At 45.9% G+C, this 18,806-nt stretch overlaps 1 protein-coding gene across 1 annotated transcript in view; it reads right to left on the minus strand.

The window, feature by feature from the left end:
• The window catches only part of LOC122940448 (zinc finger protein 22-like), a 39,432-nt gene extending 20,931 nt beyond the window's left edge, over window positions 1-18,501 (minus strand). Inside the window, exons 1-2 of the mRNA XM_044297126.1 lie at window positions 18,334-18,501; window positions 18,156-18,250 (exon numbers count right to left, since the gene is read on the minus strand). Of these exons, the coding sequence (XP_044153061.1) occupies window positions 18,156-18,250; window positions 18,334-18,367 (129 nt within the window). The 5' untranslated portion in view covers window positions 18,368-18,501. The remainder of the gene's footprint in view (window positions 1-18,155; window positions 18,251-18,333) is intronic.
• Between the last annotated feature and the right edge of the window lie 305 nt (window positions 18,502-18,806).

Consider the following 18,806-nt stretch of genomic DNA (forward strand, 5'->3'; position numbering starts at 1 on the left):
GAATTCTGTTATGGATTCTGGCATAACGGTATATAATGGAATTCTTTGACGGAATGCGAAACGTTAACATCCGTCATAATAGAAGTCTATGGCCAAGTATAGCGGACCTGTCTGGTTTCGTTATGCAGGACGAAAAACAAAATCCTGCATAACTGAAACCAGACGGATCTGTTAAGCTTGGCCATAGACTGCATTCCGTCATAGAATTCCGTTATATTCTGTTATAATCTAATCCATAAAGGGATTCCTAAAACTGCAATGATGCCAAACCTGAACCTATAAATTTTGGTTCACTCATCCCAATACAGCATCCAGCAGTAAAGAATTATTATTTTTTTAAACGCTGCATGCCCCTGCAGGTGTCCTGATAACTCTTTAGTGGAACAAAATAAGGACATGGATACAATCCATATACGATACAATAAAGTAGTGGTGAGAAAATGACTGTGCGTCACTATTAGACTTCGTTCACACTTCATTTATTTTGTCAGTTATTGTCAGCCCAAAGCAGGTGCAGGTCAAACCCACAGAACAGGTGCAGATTTATTCATGATACCTAATCCGAGAGTAGGCTTGGCTCCTCAATTTGGCTCACAAAAACGGACAAAAATTACTGAAGAGTGAATTCAGCCTTACAGGTCAATGTTAGCGACAGGTCTAATTTACCGGCGTGGACTTAACCGTGCAGTGGCCCAATATTTAAGTAGTGGCCCCATGACAGTGGAGAGGGTGTCAGCAGTAAGGCTGTGTTCACTGTTTATTTTTCTGATCCATCAGAAGAACTGCCATAAAAGCGGATCATGTAGTTTGAGCATCCAATTTCAAACAGTATTTGGTCAGCATTTGATCAGTATTTGTAAGGTAAAAACAGGAGTGGGTCCAAAACAGAGAACATGTGCTGGAAACATATGTATGTCCTCTGTGTTTAAACCCATCCCTGCTTTTGGCTTCCAAATCATGATCAAATCCTGATGCAAAATACTGATAGATGCCCCATGCTCAATTTGCATGAGTTTTGGCCATTTGCCTGTGAAATGGGTTTTCTTCAGATGAAAAAGTAGTCCGCATGTAGGACTTTAATGGCCTCTATCACACGGTCAGTATTTGGTCAGTTTTTTTCATCAGTATTTGGACAGTAATCGTAAAGCAAAAACAGGAGTGGGTCAAAAACTGAGATAACTTGATATTTACATGACTTCTGTGTTTTGGTTTTGGACCCATTCCTGCTTTTGGCTTCCAAATCACAAAATTAAATCCTAATGCAAAATATTGACCGTCTGATAAAAGCCTTATGGACGCTCAAACAACAGAACAGTAAAAAAAAATTAAAAAAAAAATTATATTCCTGTTCTTCTGGCGGATCAGAAGAACGGAAAATCAAACGACGATGTCAAACATGGACACTAGTGTCACAACGTGGTGAGGGTGGCAACCACATAATGTGTCACAATAGTGACCCCAGAACAGAGTGGGGAGGGTGACAACAGCATGTGGAGTCAGCACAGTGGCCCAGCCAAAGAGTGGGGAGGTGGGGGGACAAGTAACAGCAGAAGGCGTGTGGCATCAGGCAGATGACAGCATCAGAATAGTGACAGCAGCACCTGGGCAGAAGTAACAGGCCATTTGTCACAATGTTCTGGTTTGGAAGCACACTAGTCAGATCATTACTGCCAGAATTACTGCTAGTCTGTTGTATCAGGCACCAGTGTCTGCAAATACTGGTCGATCGCATATTGCAACCTGTGACTTTTCCTTGTTTACGTCAAGTCTAAAAAGGGGGGCTTGGCATGGGCGGGTACGAGCCGATAGGTCAGTCTCATTTACCATTTTCGATGCCTGTTTTATGAAGTTGGCGTAAATTTAGACTGATGGTGGATTAACTGAAATTATGTTGAGGCCTATGCCTCTATATAACCTCGGCAGATCCACCGCCAGGGCAAAGGGTTATTAAGACCGACGTCTAAAATGCCGGTCTTAATAAATGATCCACCTGATTCATCTTTATAGATTAATCTCTCTACATTATGTATAGAAAGGAGAGTTCTCTTTGGGGTAACTATGCCATCCGTTGCACTAAACACTCCCTCTGATGCCATATTACTGCATAGGCAGTAAAGTTTGCCCTGGGTAAACTTGGCCAGTTGCAACCACAATTCAATTTTAGCTGTCCAATAGTCCAGAGGATCATTGATCTGGGGTGACAGGGTGCACTCCAAGGATGCTGCCACCTGTGGTTCAGGTTCTGCTCCATGGGTGGTGGGTGCTGCTGGGTGGTTTCTTCAGTAAGTGAGTGAAGAAAAGTTCTCATTAGAGACTCAAGACTTAAGTTCCTACTGATGGAGCTGGTGCTGTTTCTGCCACCACTCCACTCCAGGAGTCATGGCAGTGGAGCCTTAGCTCAGAGAGTCCCCCCAGTTAGTCCCCCCAGGATGGGTGATGGCACGCGTAGGCAGCAACCAAACAACTACAAAGGAAGTCTCGATAGCAGTTGAGTTTTTCATCCCTCTCAGAAGGTGTAAAAAAAGGCACCCATTTTGGACTGGTAGTGAGGGTCTAACATTATGGAAAGCCAGTAGTCATCCTTCTGCCATATGGTGATAATGCGGCTGTCACTATGCAAGTAACTCAGCATGAACCTGCCCATTTGCGCAAGGGACTCCCTGCCTCCATCTCCACTGCATACTGCCGTGGTCTGTTGGAGTCATTTGTATTCTCTTTGTTGTCGCCCTCTAGCTCCTCATGCTCCTCTCCTGTTTCTTGGGCAGATAAACCACCTAGTTCTGTGTAGAATTCCTGGGTGTTTATGTCCTCCACCTCCTCCTGTGCCAGTTCAGCCTTCACAGGGCAGAGGTGGCTGTGAGAAGTAGATGCCACGTCTTATGTCCCCTAGCCAGTCAGATTTATCAGCATCCCCTCCAGGATGTGAAGCAATGGAATGACATAATTTATCCCTTAGTCCTGGTGACTAACAAATAAAGTGGCCTCTTCCTGAGAAAATGGCAGGTGTCACGCATGAGCTGCCACTGTCTAAGGTCAAAGTTACACCGCGGAGTAGTCTTGTCCATCTGCCTCATCTAGAAATCGGTCACGGGTTTCCTCTGCTCATACAGTCGGTCCAGCATGCCAACATGTAGAGGGTGGCGTTTCAAAGTGTGGAAACATTGCATATAAGGTGATGTAGGGGAATAACATTCTGCCTTTGCAGCTCAAGGAGAGCGTGTTTTGCACAGCAAGAGTGGCTCAAGTGCATGCACAGTGTCTGGACATTTGTAACAGCTCTTGCAGTTGAGTGGAAGACATGAGGAACTGAGTGACAATGAGATTGAAGACATGCACCAGGACAGGGTGCATAGGTCAGTCCTCTCGGACACTAGACAGACAGAATGTTCTTCCTGTTATCGGTGACCATGGTTCCTATCTCCAGTTGGCGAGAAGACAGACAAGATTAAATTTCTTGGTTGAGTTCCTCCCCAGTGTGACTACAGAACTGCACAACAAAGTAGGGTGGTGGTATTCTGGAGGACCACTATGAACTGTGCCTACAGTGGAGGCTGAGGACAAGGTGGAGGATGAGGAGGACATTGGTGCAGAAATCCCACTATTACAATACAGAGGCGGCATTGTCATCACCTGGCAAAGTTGCTGGTGTGCCTGGGCCGGAACCACATTTACTCAGTGGGCTGTAAAGGACATATACAGTATTGTCCTTGACCATAGTTACAGCTCCAAACGTCAGCACTTACATGAACTGTACCAGACACTGACTGGCTCAAGGACTGGCCCACCTTCTGCTCAACATACGTGTGCAGGACTGGTACAGCTTTTTTAGAGAAGTAATGACCGCTTCGGGCTCGCCACCTCGGGTGGGTACAAGCCATCAGTTCTCTGAAATGTTCAGAGCCCACCATATGGAACTGTAGTACCAGCAACTTAGCCAGATGCCCGTTAAGCTTCTGCGCCATTGGAGGAGGAGCAATAGACTAAGGGAAGGAACAACAGGTTCTTTCTGTTGAAGTTGAGAATCCCTGGCTGCCGGAGAAGGCGTGTGGGTCGCTGGGAGTGGTTCCTGCATCAGGCTGTACCACTACATTAGTGCCATGTTTTTCCCAGGCCACTTTATGGTGACGTTCCATGTGTTGACGCAGGGCCATAGTGGCAATATTAGCACCCTGACCGTGCTTCACATTCTGCTCACATATCCTTAATACCACCACGCTAACATCCTTCAGCAAATTCTCACACTGCCAAGTATGGCATTTTACCCACAACACTCCGCGCTGACTGCATGCCGCTATCTTTATGAACCCCCGTGTGGCGAAACCAACCTCGCCACTGGGTTTTGGAGGGGCCTGTTTGCCAGCCTCTTGCCTCAGGATTATGGCCCATACTAACTTTGAAGGAGAAGACAGACCGGCCGCACAGATTAAATCTGTGGAACTGTTTTGGGCAGGAAAGCCATGCTTGCGGCCGGCCAAATGTGACTTCCATGGAATTCGGGAACCCCTGCTCGGATCTGGGTGATTTTTGGATATGTTGGATAGGTGTTTTCTGTGTTTTGGGAAAAATGTGTGGTTTCTGTCTGTGAGTGATTAAGTTAGCCCATTATGCTTGGTAATTGTATTACAGGCAGAGCCCAATGTGTTTTGGTAATTGTATTTTGTTGATTGCGTCAAAGACAATGCCAGTGTGTTTGTTAATTGCGTCTCAGACAATGCCGATGTGTTAGTTAATTGCATCCCGGACAATGCCAGTGTGTTAGTTAATTGCGTCCCAGACAATGCCAGTGTGTTAGTTAATTGCGTCTCAGACAATGCCAGTGTGTTTGTTGTATAGGGTTAGTTTTGTGTTTAAACTGTACAGGATTGGCTGCTATGTCATGTGTATATAAGTCAATGCTGTGTGTTCAATAAAGAGGGGAGTGTTATACGTGTATACTCCCCTGGCTATTACTTCTAGCTCTTGTAAGAGCTGTTCCTGTTCCTGGTTCCTGTGGTGGTATCGGTGTCGAGTGGAGTGCTTGGAGTCCTCGGGAGGTACTGGGAGCACCCATCAACGGAGGTAAGCAGTCAGGGCTACAGGAGATCCTTTTACACCCTGCACCACTAGTTGTTTCCTAAAAGGTAGACTCCTGAGTAGGGTTGATTCGATACCAAAATTTTGATTCGGTTTGATTCGGTTTCGATACCATAAAAAATTATTGCGATACTCGATACCACGTGAAAAAAATAAAACGCCAGAAAAAGCCACGTGCATTACGCATTTTATGGAACGTCCGGCCTATAATCGAACAGTCCAATCCTATTTTTTAGGGGTCAAGGTGACAAAAAATATAAATAAATGGAGAATCGCACAGTTTTTCTTTTATTTTTTTTCTTTTACGGCGTTCAACGCATAGGAGATATTTTTCTATATTTTAATAGTTTGTACTTTTCGGACGTGGCAATATGTAATATTTTATTTATTTATTGTTTATATTTTTTATATGTAAAATTGGGAAAAGGGGTGCTTTATACTAGAGGTGGGAGGATGAATCCATCAAAATCACGAATTCCTCGAATCTTGTTGGATTTGACGGATTCGTGGACTCCAATCCCGACCTAATTTAGTAAAATTTGAATCCGACGAATCCCGCGACGCAATATAACCTAATGATTCACGGCCGCCGCCATGCCGCACAGCGCGGTGGGTGGGTGTATCAACAGAGGGAGGAGGGGCTGGGGGCCGGCATCTGGATTAGGAATGACAGCGGGGACTGGTGCAGTCCCTGTATTCTAATGCACCGGCCCCGCTCACTGTAGTATAATCTTATCTAACCTGCATTGTTAAGATATAATAATTATGTGTAATCCATCTGTATTACTTACAACATTAGGTTCCGTAGCATAGAGGAGGGAGGAGGCAGGACGGGCGGCGGCGCGTCACTCACTACGTCACGTGCCTGTGCCGCTTGCTTCATTCATAAAGTGGGCAGCGCAGGCACATGACGTAGTGAGTGATGCGACGCCCTTCCCCTCCCTCCTGGCCTGCCTCCTCCCTCCTCTCTGCTACGGAACTTAATGTAGTAAGTAATACAGATGGATTACACATAATTATTATATCTTAACAATGCAGATTAGATAAGATTATACTACAGTGAGCGGGGCCGGTGCATTAGGATACAGGGACTGCACCGGTCCCCGCTGTCATTCCTAATCCAGATGCCGGCCCCCAGCCCCTGTATTGGGGGTTATTCACACTGCAGGGACACTGTTATGGGGGGGATCTGTGGATGGCACATAGCATAAGATGCTATATATATATGTCATCCACAGATCCCCCCCATAACAGTGCCATCCACAGATCCCCCCATAACAGTGCCATCCACAGACCCCCCCATAACAGTGCCATCCACAGACCCCCCCATAACAGTGCCATTCACAGATCCCCCCATAACAGTGCCATCCACAGATCCCCCCCATAACAGTGCCATCCACAGATCCCCCCCATAACAGTGCCATCCACAGATCCCCCCCCATAACAGTGCCATCCACAGATCCCCCCCATAACAGTGCCATCCACAGATCCCCCCATAACAGTGCCATCCACAGATCCCCCCCCCATAACAGTGCCATCCACAGATCCCCCTCGGTTTCTTACACCGTTCGCACAGGATTCGTAGGATTCGAGATTCGATAGATTCGAGAACCTTTACGAATTCGAAACAAATTTGATTCGTCCCACCTGCAAATATTTTTTTTTACAGTTTATTTAATAACTATTTTCCCTCCTTAGGGGCAGAAACACATTGCTGGCACCTGAGGGGTTAACTGCTGCAGAACACAGCGCCCTGTCAGAGGCAGGGTGTCGGCAATATGTTTCTGCCGCCGGCTGTATTTGTAATGTATTAAACATCAGTTATCATTGGTGGCGCAGTAGCCACAGCCCCTCCCCTCCTCCGCCCCTCTGCTCGCTCATTGGAGGCAGCAGCACAGGGGGGAGGGAGAGACCGCTTCCTTCTTCCCTGTGCTGCTGAGGGAACATGGTCGAGAGCAGCGCGACCCATATTCTCTGATACTGGGCGTGTTTTTAATCCAGATCTACCACTGCTTCCACCCTGCTGGCTCACCAGCACGCTGCTATCCTGCTGCTGTCTCACAGGCCTGCTGCTGACGAGGTTCCCTCTTCAACCAGCTCCCACATGTGATCAGCTACTTTCAAAACTTTCCTAAGTTTCCTAAGTCTCCGCCTACTATAACTTACTGAGCGAAGATACTGGAGGACATAACGGGAGAACGGAGCGGCGCCCAGGGATAATAGTAAGTGTAGTGAGATCCCTGGGCGCCGCTGTATATATCTCTGTGAATATATATTCACAATGTTTTTCCAGGTGAAAGGTCCTCTTTAAGTATGGATGTCTGATAGAAAGGGCTTGGATTTCCACAATTCTCCTAACCGACGTAATTGCTATGAGGAAAGTTGTACTTGAAAGAGAGCATCTTAACTGACACATCCTTTAACAGCTCAAAAGGACTCTTTGTTAGACCCTTTAGTACTATGTTTAGATCCCAAGTTGGGATTCTATGTCCATGTCTAACAAAAGGTCTTAAGCGGCAAGCGGCCCTGAAAAATCTTCTAATCCGCTTGTGCTCAGCTAGATATGAGTCAAAGAAGGCACTTAGGGCTTAAAGAGGACCTTTCACCTGGAAAAACATTGTGAACTAAGAATCCTGACATATACAGCGGCGCCCAGGGATCTCGCTGCACTTACTATTATCCCTGGGCGCCGCTCTGTTCATGTCCTCCGGTATCTTCGCTCAGTAAGTTATAGTAGGCGGAGACTGCCCTTGTTCTGCTGGGCGTCTCCTCCTCCTCCTAGGCTGTAGCGCTGGCCAATCGCAGCGCACAGCTCACAGCCTGGGAGAAAAAAAACCTCCCAGGCTGTGAGCTGTGTGCTGCGATTGGCCAGCACTACAGCCTAGGAAGAGGAGATGCCCAGCAGAACAAGGGCAGTCTCCGCCTACTATAACTTACCGAGCGAAGATACTGGAGGAAATAACAGGAGAACAGAGCGGCACCCAGGGATAATAGTAAGTGCAGCGAGATCCCTGGGTGCCGCTGTATATGTCAGGATACTTAGTTCACAATGTTTTTCCAGGTGAAAGGTCCTCTTTAAACCTGTACCTTCAGGGTCGAAGGATGCAGACCTAAATCTAACCCCTGTTGCAGGAAATCTAAAATCTTCTGTAAGTTTGGAGTTGATTGATGTATCTCACCTTGTCCCCACCAGGAACAGAACCTCTTCCATATTTTTTGATAAATCGCAGAAGTCACCTTTTTCCTACTGGGTTTAAGAGAGAGGAAATTACCTTCTCTGACAACCCCTGGCTCTTTAAAAGTCCTGATTCAGGATCCAGGCTGTCAGCCTGAAAAACTCTGGGCATGGGTGCATTACTGGACCCTGAATCAGTATATCTTTTCTCAGAGGAAGTACCCATGGATCCGACGCAGCTACATTTTTGAGGATTGAGAACCAACTTTGTTTTGACCAGAATGGGGTTATTAAAATAAGATTTGGTCTGTTGTGGATAATCTTTTGAATTACTTTTGGGATTAGCTGAAACAGGGATAATGCATAGGCCATCGTCCAATCCCAAGTCAGGGAGAAATCTACTGCGCACGGTTTGTCTTTTGGGTTTAGGGAGCAGAATTTCTTCAATTGTACATTTAACCCTGAGGCAAGTAGGTCTATGACCGGAGAGCCCTATTTCTCTACTATGAGGCTGAATATCTCTGAATTCAGTCACCATTCCCCCTGGTCTAGGGTTTTTCGGCTCAAAAAATCCACCACCTGATTCTGGGAGCCTTTTAGATGTACTGCCGATATAGATTTTAGGTTTTCTTTGGCCCAAGAAAATATTTTCACGGTCAGCTTAATTTTTTGTTTTGATCTTGTTCCACCTTGTTGCCTTAAGTAGGATACCGTTGTCACGTTGTCCGATAATAATTTTACACAATATCCCTTTTTTAATGTCTGATGCGGCTTTTATTGCCTCCCATACAGCTCTTAATTCCCTGTAATTTGACGACCGATTTGATATAACTTCTGGCCAAAGCCCCTGAAAGGGTCTTCCTTCTACTGTATATTTGAACCCCATCCTGTTTTGCTGCCGTCTATTTGGATCTGAACAAATGGAGTCTTCTGCCAGGCTACTCCTTTACTAGATTTTTTGACTGGGTCCACCATATGAGAGATAATTTTACGTGATGTGGAATTCGTATCTTCCTGTCTAAGGAAGTTTGTCTCTTGTCCCAACATCTCAGTAACCATAGCTGAAGGGTCCTGAAGTGGAACTGAGCCCAGGGGACTGATGCTATACACAACATTAATACCCCTAGAAGGCTCATCGCCTCTCTGATGGAGCATAGATTTATTTTCCAGAACTTTTGGACCTTTTCTCTTAGAAGGAAGGAAGGAGGATTGTTTTTGAGAATTCAGGATAATTCCTAAAAATTATATATCTTTGTTTGGGGAAGAAGGCATGATTTTTTTAAGTTTACAATTCATCCCAAATCCTCTAGTAAGGCTAAGAAGAATTTTAGATCTCTTTCCATCTTTTCCCCGAAGTTTGCCAGTAATAGGAAGTTGTCTAAGTATGGTATTATCATTAGACGAGCTACCATCTCTACTACTATTTTGGTGAATACTCTGGGGGCTGCTGAAATACCGAAAGGTAGGATTGTAACCTGAAAATGATGAACCTTCCCTTTACTGTCTCTTAGCGCGAATCTTATTTTGGAACCTAGTACCTCAACCACCTTTTGGGTAGCTCCAACTCCCCGTTTTTCCTTTTCCCCTGTAGGGTCTGTCTCTCCCCCCCCATAGGGACGAAAGGAAAAAAATTACCTCTGAGGTTTCTCTTCAGGAAATCCTTTTTTCTTATCAGTCGCTTTTTCCAGGATTTTGTCCAGAACTGGCCCAAAGACATATTCCCCACAAAAAGCAATGGAACAGAGCTTCATTTTTGAAGCCTTGTTGCCTAACCATGACTTCATCCATAAGGCCCATCTAGTGGAATTAGAAAGAGCTGCGTCCCTGGCAGCAAATCTAGCAGTCTCAGCCAACGCATCTGCTAAGAAAGCTGTGGCAGATCTAAGTAGGGGTAAGAAATCTATTTCCTCTCTCGGGGGTTTTATTTTTTAAATGACTTTCTTGTTAGTTTAACCACAAGTACATTGATCTCGCCACCAAAGTTGCCGTAATGTTGGTCTTGATACTGTAGATAGCTGCTTCCCACGCCTTACGCAGGAGACTATCCGCCTTTCTTTCCATCAGGTCCCGCAGCTGGGAAGAATCTTCAAATGGTAGGGAGGTCTTTTTGTTTACTTTCGCTACCTGCACATCTATCTTAGGAATATCGTCGAACCATTTTGATTCAGAGGGATCAAACAAGAGGCTGTTTCTAAACTCTCTCGAAATACACAGGCGTTTTTCTGATTCAGACCATTCGTCCAGAATCATCTCCTTTATATTCTCGTTTATGGGGAACATCGTTGACCTTTTAGTTCTTAACCCCCTAAACATTTCTTCCTGTATGGAATGTGGTTTCTGGACCTCTTCAATTTCCACTGTGGCCCATAATGCTTTCTGTAGGTCTGCCATTTCTTCAGAAGAGAAGTACATTTTTTTTGCATACTCTACAATCTCCCCTTCTGAAAGGGGGTCGTTGTCCTCCCTACGCCTTGAAGGTTCAGCTTTGTCCATTTTGTCCTCAGATTCAGAGGAGGAAGGGACCGCCATTTTATGTCTCTTTTGAGGAAGAGGACCCGGACTAGCATCTTTAACTTTATCACGGATTAGTGTTTTAAGTTCCTCCATTATAGATGGTTGTTCCTCTCTAACAATGTCTGAAATACATTACTTGCACAATTCTTTTTAATAATGCTCAGGAAGTTTTTTGAAGCATGAGGTCTTTTTTTGCGCCTCTTTAGCACCCTATTTGAGAAGAGAGGAACAATCAGCATATATACCACCATAACAGAGTGTATATTCTAAGAGCATATTCTCTTATGTAAACTCAAATTCTATAAATATTATGCAATTAGTGTTCCCCCATGTGGGGACTTTATGTCACCGATGCAGGAGTGTCCAGCTCTCTAGGCTGCTCAGGGGCTGACATCTCTGTGGATGTGATCCTCAGACCTCAGATCAAAATCCACCATGGCTTCCTGCATTTTTAAATTTGCCACCGGTGAAACACACTTCCGAGACGCCAACCGCTTCAGCGCGTCACTGGAAGTGACGACAGACACCGCTGATCACGTGGGGTACTCCGGCTCACGTCTGCTTATCCCACCAGGGGACGGGGAGACGCGCGCGTGTAACCAGCGCCGGACACAGGCATCCAGATGCACGGATGCGAGGTCCGCATTCTCTCCCCTGCCTAGCTTGGGACTCATACCGCTGGCGAGCAGAGAGTTCTTCACAGCGATTCCTAGATCAAGGGAGGCTCCAGCCACCGATGAATGCATGCTGCATGCACAGGTATATGAAATCCAGCTTCACCTCCCTGATGACCAGAGAGGCCTTCCTCTGACCTATATACTTCAAAACACTGAAGAGGGTGGGGGGCTGGGGCCCCCTTTCTGTTTCCTGCCCCTACAGACGTCAGGGGTCCTATCTTGCCATCACGGTGGTGAAATGGGAAAAAAAAGATTTGTTAACACGAAGCGAGAGAAAATTTGGATTTGTGGCAAATTGAATTTTCCTGAAATTCGGATCAAAATCTGTTTTGCTTCAATTTGCTTAACACTAATCACTACAACTCCCTGCTTATCAGTGTTTATACCAAAAGCATAGCAGAGAACACAGGAGAGGTGAGAACTGATTATCATCACTAGATTATCCCTCTCTATAGTATAAGGACAGGAGAGGTGAGAACTGATTATCTATCACCACTAGAACACCCTGCTTATCACTGTTTCTAGTAAAAGCACAGGAGATGTGAGAACTGATTACGGTTATATTATAGGATTATTATTACTATTATTAGTACCTTCCAAAAGCCACTGTACTGTTTTTTAACAGACACTGCGCGACTAGACTTATCACATGCATCATTCAAGGAGCATGTGTTATTTCTCCCAAACACAAAGCAGCCACAATGTTCCTGCAATTGTCTCTGACCACCTTGCCCAGTTGGAGTTAGGTGAGGAGACAGCCAGCTCGGTTGTTTGCTTCTTGATGCACTTTAGAAAGTATTTGGCTATATGGCTACTTTCACCCAGGCAGATTAGCTCTAAAACGGCATGGCACCGCTTCACATGATAGGAAGAAGGGGGAGTGGGAGTGATGTTCTGCCCTGCTTCTGTTTGGGACAGGAGGATATCCATGGAGGAGGCCGATAAGTGCCTTTTGTCCAAACAAACGTGGAGGTCCTGGCCTTCTTGCTAGTGCTGCCTCGCTGCAAAAAACATTGATCTAATGGGCTGTGAAAGGCATGAACTGTTCCAGTCCGTAAACACTGCTCCGGGTGTCCATTGTGTGCACCTTGCTGCACAGCTAGAATTGCAAGGAGTGGCCTACATTCACCGCCACTTGAGAGTACAAAGCAGGGATGGCTTTTTTTTTTTTATGCCAGCTACTTTAGATAAATTCTAGTGAGGCTGAGCACATGCCATTAGCCCCCTAAAGGCAACAGAATCCACAAAGTGGTATCAGAGAGAATGAACCACCAGCAACTTGTGCAAGCAGAGTTGTTTCTTGGCCATACATTCCATTATGGCTGGCTGATGGTGGGACAGAATAGGAGAAGGCATAGTCTGAGCAGGAGATGCAGTAACTGATGATGACTTGGACACAGTACTGCATATGGATGCTGCCTGGCTGCCAGGAGGAGGAGCCAGGGGGGTCTGATGGGTGCTGATCTGAGGCTGGGGGTCTGAAGGAGGAGAACAGGAGAAGGAGGCGTCACCAGTACCCATCGGCATCACCAGTACCCAAGCTGACAATACTAGAAGCAGATCTTGCCCTGGCAGCATTTGGGAGGTTGTAACTGTATGTTGCCTTCCCTCTGTATTGCTGCCACTGCCAACCTCCTCTTCCTCTGATGTTACCTTCTTCTTAGCACCCTGATCTAGCTCCCAGATCCTGTCCAACACACAATCATTTTAATAGTCCTCAACCTAACTGCCATGAAAACTTTGATATATCATCATGGGCTTCCTAGCCCCCTCCAGATTACCTGCTTTATACTTGCCTTGAGTTCCATTGCTGCTACCACTGCCCCTACCACCACCAGTGCAGCTACAGGTGCCACTACTTCTACCACCACAAACACAGCTATGCATCCATCCTCCTCCTCGTGGTAGTCTAAACGGTGAGCCATCCAGTCCACAATTCCATCCTCTGAGCCAGTGAGAACTGTGGCCAACTACTACTACTCCTGGCAGGTAAGGATACTGCTGGTACTACATACATTCTGACTCTGGGAGGACGAGGCATGGGTCTTTCGTTTTGCACTCTTCCATTTCTCAGACATTTTATTATGAGGGCTATCATTGAAAAGTCAGGGATTTGGACAGATTATTTAACAGTACAAGCAAAATGGCAAGTGTGTTTTTTGTAATTTAAAGACAGTGTCACGGTACGGTTCACTGTGACGAGGTTTCCCATGTAGGCTGGCTGCGATGCCTACTGTGAACCCTGCCTGTGTGTGTGTACCCCTTTTTGCTGCATGATCTCCCTGTGGGTATTTCAGGATGGTTGCTAGGGGCAATGTTCTGTGGTTTCTGGTTACCCCAGACCTGTTTGTGTACGTCCTTGTTTGGTCCTGATGGGGTTAACCTTCCCTGGTCTGTTCCTGGATGTGTCCTCTCAGGTGCGCTCGTAAGGCTGCTATTTCTGGCTTTGAGCGTTGAGTCACTGGGTCAGTCTTTGTCTTGCATGTCTGGTTCCAGCAATTCATGGCCTGATGGGGTTATGCTCCCTGAATGGTGTTCGGGGTGTGTACTCTCAGGTGCGCTCATCAGGCTCCCAATTCAGTCTGTGTGCGCTTTGCTGTGCTGTCTTTGTCTTGCATGTCTGCTTCCAGCAATTCATGGCCTGATGGAGTTAAGCTCCCTGAATGGTGTTCGGGGTGTGTTCTCTCAGATAGTAGTCAGGCTCCTAATTCAGTCTGTGTGCGCTTTGCTGTGGGTCAGTCTGCATTTGCCATGTCTTGTTGATGTTTTTTCCCTTCTGCTCTGTCATGTCTGTCTATGTTTTCCTTGCCAGGTTTTGCCTTGCTGATGAAGCAAGGGGTCTGGCTATCTACGTCTCGGTATGTGCTGCCTGGTTCTGCATTGTTGTCTTCTGTCCTATATCTTGCCTGGTACCAGTTCTGTATCTGCGTCTTATCCATGTTCCTGTTTTGTCTGTCAGTCTTTACTGCTTCTGGTGTTTCATTCATGTCTGTTCTCTTCTTGCCTGTTTTTGCCTTCCTCCGGAAGGGGGTTCCTGTGTTCCCCGGAGGGGGAATGACCTTACTCCTTCACAGGATCCCGGGCACGTGATAGACAGTGGCACAATTAATCTCTCCATTTCTACAAACACACTCCACACTGGTATTGACAATTTACTTTGGGAAGAATGCAGTAAAATGTCTTAGAACTATGCATTTAATTTCAGTGGTAAAACAATGAAAACTGTGTACTAAAATGTCTTTGAAACACACAGTCTGATGAACTAATATATCCTCTAACACAATATAACAATGCAGCGTTTGTTGTACGTTGTAAAATGTCTTTGAACTATGTGTTTAATAAAATTGATATAAAATTGTTGTTGCTGTAACATGTTCGTGCTATAATGCGTGTTTAACCCTTTGAGGACCTTAGTTTTTCTGCTTTCATTTTTCACTCCCTGACTTCCTGGGGCCATAACTTTTTTTATTTTTCCTTTTATATAGCCTTAAGAGGGCTTGCTGTTTGGAGGAAAAGTTGCGCTTTCCAATTCAACCATTTAATATGGCACACAATGTAGTGGGGAGCTGGAAATTCAAAATAAATAAATAAATAATGCCTGGCTGCACTGTAGAATCCAATAGATAAACCCATGCACTCTACCAACTGAGCCACAACACCTTCTTAGCAAGGAGACCAAATAAACCTTGTTTACCGACTCTAAGGCTGGGTGGGCTCAGGCTGTCTGAATGATAGCCCGCCCCGCCCCTAATCAGACAAACATCGGAAGTGAGCATACATGGCTGAAGAGCAGATGTGATGTCACGAAAAGCCAGGGTGGGGGCTCATCCTTGGAGGCAGGAAATCAGAAAATGAAAAGCACAGCAGGCTGCCAGACAAGCTTAAAAAGTGAGGTGGAACAACCACTTTAAGCACAGTTTGAGCATCCCCTCACTCCCTTAAAGGGGTTGTCCAGGTTCAGAGCTGAACCTGGACATCCCTCCATTTTCACCCCGGCAGCCCCCCTGACATGAGCATCGGAGCAGTTCATGCTCCGATGCTCTCCTTTGCCCTGCGCTAAATCGCGCAGGGCAAAGGCATTTTTCTGAGTTCCGGTGACATACCGGGCTCTCTATGGGGCTGACAGGCAGCCCGGTGACGTTACCGGCACTGATGGGCGGGATTTGGCTCTGCCCTAGCCAGTAAAACGGCTAGGGCAGAGCTAAAGCCCGCCCCTCAGAGCCGGTGACGTCACCGAACACACTGCTGGGCGGAAGTTACCGCCCGGCAGTGTGTTATTGTAAACACAAGAGCCTGTGCCCTGCGCGATCTAGCGCAGGGCACGGGAGCGCATCGGAGCATGAGATGCTCCGATGCCAGGCTCAGGAGGGCTGCCGGGGTGAAAATAAGGGTATGTCCGGGTTCAGCTCTGAACCCGGACAACCCCTTTAATACTTTCCCTAGAAGGATTCCCTCTCTTTAGTGTTCCTATCACACTACATTAGTGACTTGTGTCTATAATCGTTCTTTGTCAGACTCTGCTTCCTACCCACGTCCTCCCAGTGTCATGTTATCCACAGTCCTCTACCTTCTTCATGGTTTCCCCTGCTAATACTGACATTAAATGCACTGGGCACGGTTTTCAAGTGATTCATCTAAAACGAATCGCATAAGCTTTGTTTTGTAATAATTTCAGGGACTTATTGTCTAAAGTTTAGACAACGAGTCCCTGAAATTAATACCTTCAGAGTAAAGATGAGCATATTTATTCTAAACTAATCGGATTCAGTAAGAATTTTGCAAAAATTGGTCTGCCATACAAAAACAAAGATCCGTCCCCACCAGCTGCTCCTTCTTGCTTTCTGTATGTCCCTAACCATATCATGCTGCTGAAGATCTCATCTCTACATTATCCATTACACTAGAAGAGCAAAGGTTTAGACTCTAGTGTAATGGATAATGTAGAGATGAGATCTTCAGCAGCATGATATGTTTAGGGACATAGAGAAGACAAGGAGGAGTAGCTGGTGGGGAGGGAGCTCTCCAGAGGGATCTGATAAATGATGCTGTAATCTTGTAGATCACAGGATGTCAGCCACACAGGAGAGAGACAGCAAGCCTCAGACTGGAGGTCAGACTAGAGATCACATGACCAGGTATCCATAATCAAAGGTTCAAAATGTATGGATGTATCTGAGCAGCTAGAAAATTGTTGGCAAGTTAGAATTATATGTGCTGATAAAAATAATCCTATATAGCTTTTCCAATAATCAACTTTCAATATTATCAGGGGAGTAGCTGTAAGGCAGGGGTGGGGAACCTCTGGCCCCCGGCCAGAACATATTGTGAAGGTGAGGCACAGGAAGGTGAGAACAGCACATTGCTAGCTGTACTCACCTTCCCTGGTCTTCTTCTGGCCCCATGCTGTGTCCTGACACGTACAGTGTCAGGACGTAGTGCACGTAGATGTGGGCTGTCGGGTCACAGTACAGCGCGGCGGGAAGTAGACCAAGGAGGGTAAGTGAATCTGCCAAGTGACAGCGCTGTCCAGGGCTGGAGAGGCAAATATTTTTAATTTTAAATGTCTGATCTGAGGTCTGATTGGGGTCTAATCTGAGGCTGGGGTCTGACAGGGGTCTGATCTGAGGCTGGGGGTCTGACTGAGGTTGGGGCCTATGAGGGGTGTGACACTTACCGTAATGCCGAATCCAGCATTTTTTTCCATTGAAATGCATTAAAGCCGGATCCAGCCCCAAATGTTCCGGAAAAACGGAAGTCACTAAGTCACTTATATGTTTGACCAAATATAGCAGTCAAATGTTTATGTTGAGAATTTTGTATGGCCCCCGAATGATGGTACAAATATCCAAATGGCCTTTGGCAGCAAAAAGGTTCTCCACCCCTGTTGTAAGGGGTGCAGTCGCTACTGGGCCTAGGAGCCTGAGGGGACCCAAAGACCCTTGTGCCACATAAGAAGACACCGGTACTATACAAAAGTTCATGCAGGTGAAGTTACATCTCTGGCTGGAGGGAAAGGGTAAAGTCAAGAATTTGGCATGGAGCAGGGGATGCAGATTTAATTTTCGCCTCAGGCAGCACGAAGGCTATGTGCTTCCCTGCCCCTGGCCACAAAGCACTGAGGGAAGGGGGGTCCAAGCAGAACTCTTGCACCAGGGCACATGAGCCTTTAGCTACGCCCCTGAATATTATATTATACTCTATATTATACTCTATGCAAGTAAGAAGGATGACTTGCATCTAAATGCGCTAGAATAGAATCCGTGGTATGATCTTGGTACTGCCATTCTGACAGTAAGGAGACACCAGGAGACTGCACCCTAGACTACCAAACCTTTGAAGATAATGATTCATTTATCTCCTGATGTTCATGTTGAAGCTGACAATCCAAACACAACTTTGGTTGACCGTTTGTAGTATTGCATGGTCCCGGCCTAAGACCTCTCAGAAAACTGTTGTGCCACTCTTGTGCAACCACAAAAGATCTGCAGCAGTTGACAGAGAAGGCCATCTTAAAAGTCTATACAGGCAGACAATAGTGAGAAGATCCAGACAACATGTAACGTCTATGGTCAGCTGTCAATCCTGCCATCTCCATCTTTCTCATTATACAAGGATAAATCATATAATACTGGTGGATAAAACAAGACTGAACACAAGATCTTCACAGCCTTCTACAGATCATAGGGGACATTTCATGAGACCTTATCTCCACCTACCTGATCATCCTGTGGGACATTGTGACATTCTTCTGACCCATCCTGTAGAAGAAGAGGACTGGGACATCTCTCTGGTGTTCTTATCTCTTCTTTAACTGTAGGAAAAACATCCAGTGACTGAATTAATTCCTTACATACAGATAATGAGAGGACGTGTGTACTTAGTCATGTCTATTACCTGTTGATGTGAAGGGCTGGTGATCCTCCATCATGATGCCCTTATATCCATCTACCTGATCATCCTGTGGGACATAGTAATGTTCTTCTGAATTATCCCGTGGAAGAAGAGGACTGGGACATCTCTCGGGTGTTGTTCTCTCTTCCTTAACTGTAGGTGTTGCAGAATCAGGATTAGATTGGATGATCAGCCATGTTGTCTTAGGTATACATCTTGGGGCACATTTATTAAGATCGGTGTTTTAGACGCAGGTCTTAACAAAGCCCTAAGCTGGCGGTGGTTCTGCCGAAGTTATGAAAAGCGCAGACCTCTGCATAACTTCAGGGCTTCCAGCAACAGTTCTATATGTAAGACAGCTTCCAAGCTATCTTACATTTAGACCCTTTTCTACACCTGAAACATTTGTAGAGAATGATAAATGAGACAGGCCTGCAGTCCCGTTCCCTTCCCCGCCCGCTCCACGCCAACAATTG

The sequence above is a fragment of the Bufo gargarizans genome, chromosome 6, assembly GCF_014858855.1.
Source record: "Bufo gargarizans isolate SCDJY-AF-19 chromosome 6, ASM1485885v1, whole genome shotgun sequence".
Taxonomy (NCBI): Eukaryota; Metazoa; Chordata; class Amphibia; order Anura; family Bufonidae; genus Bufo; species Bufo gargarizans.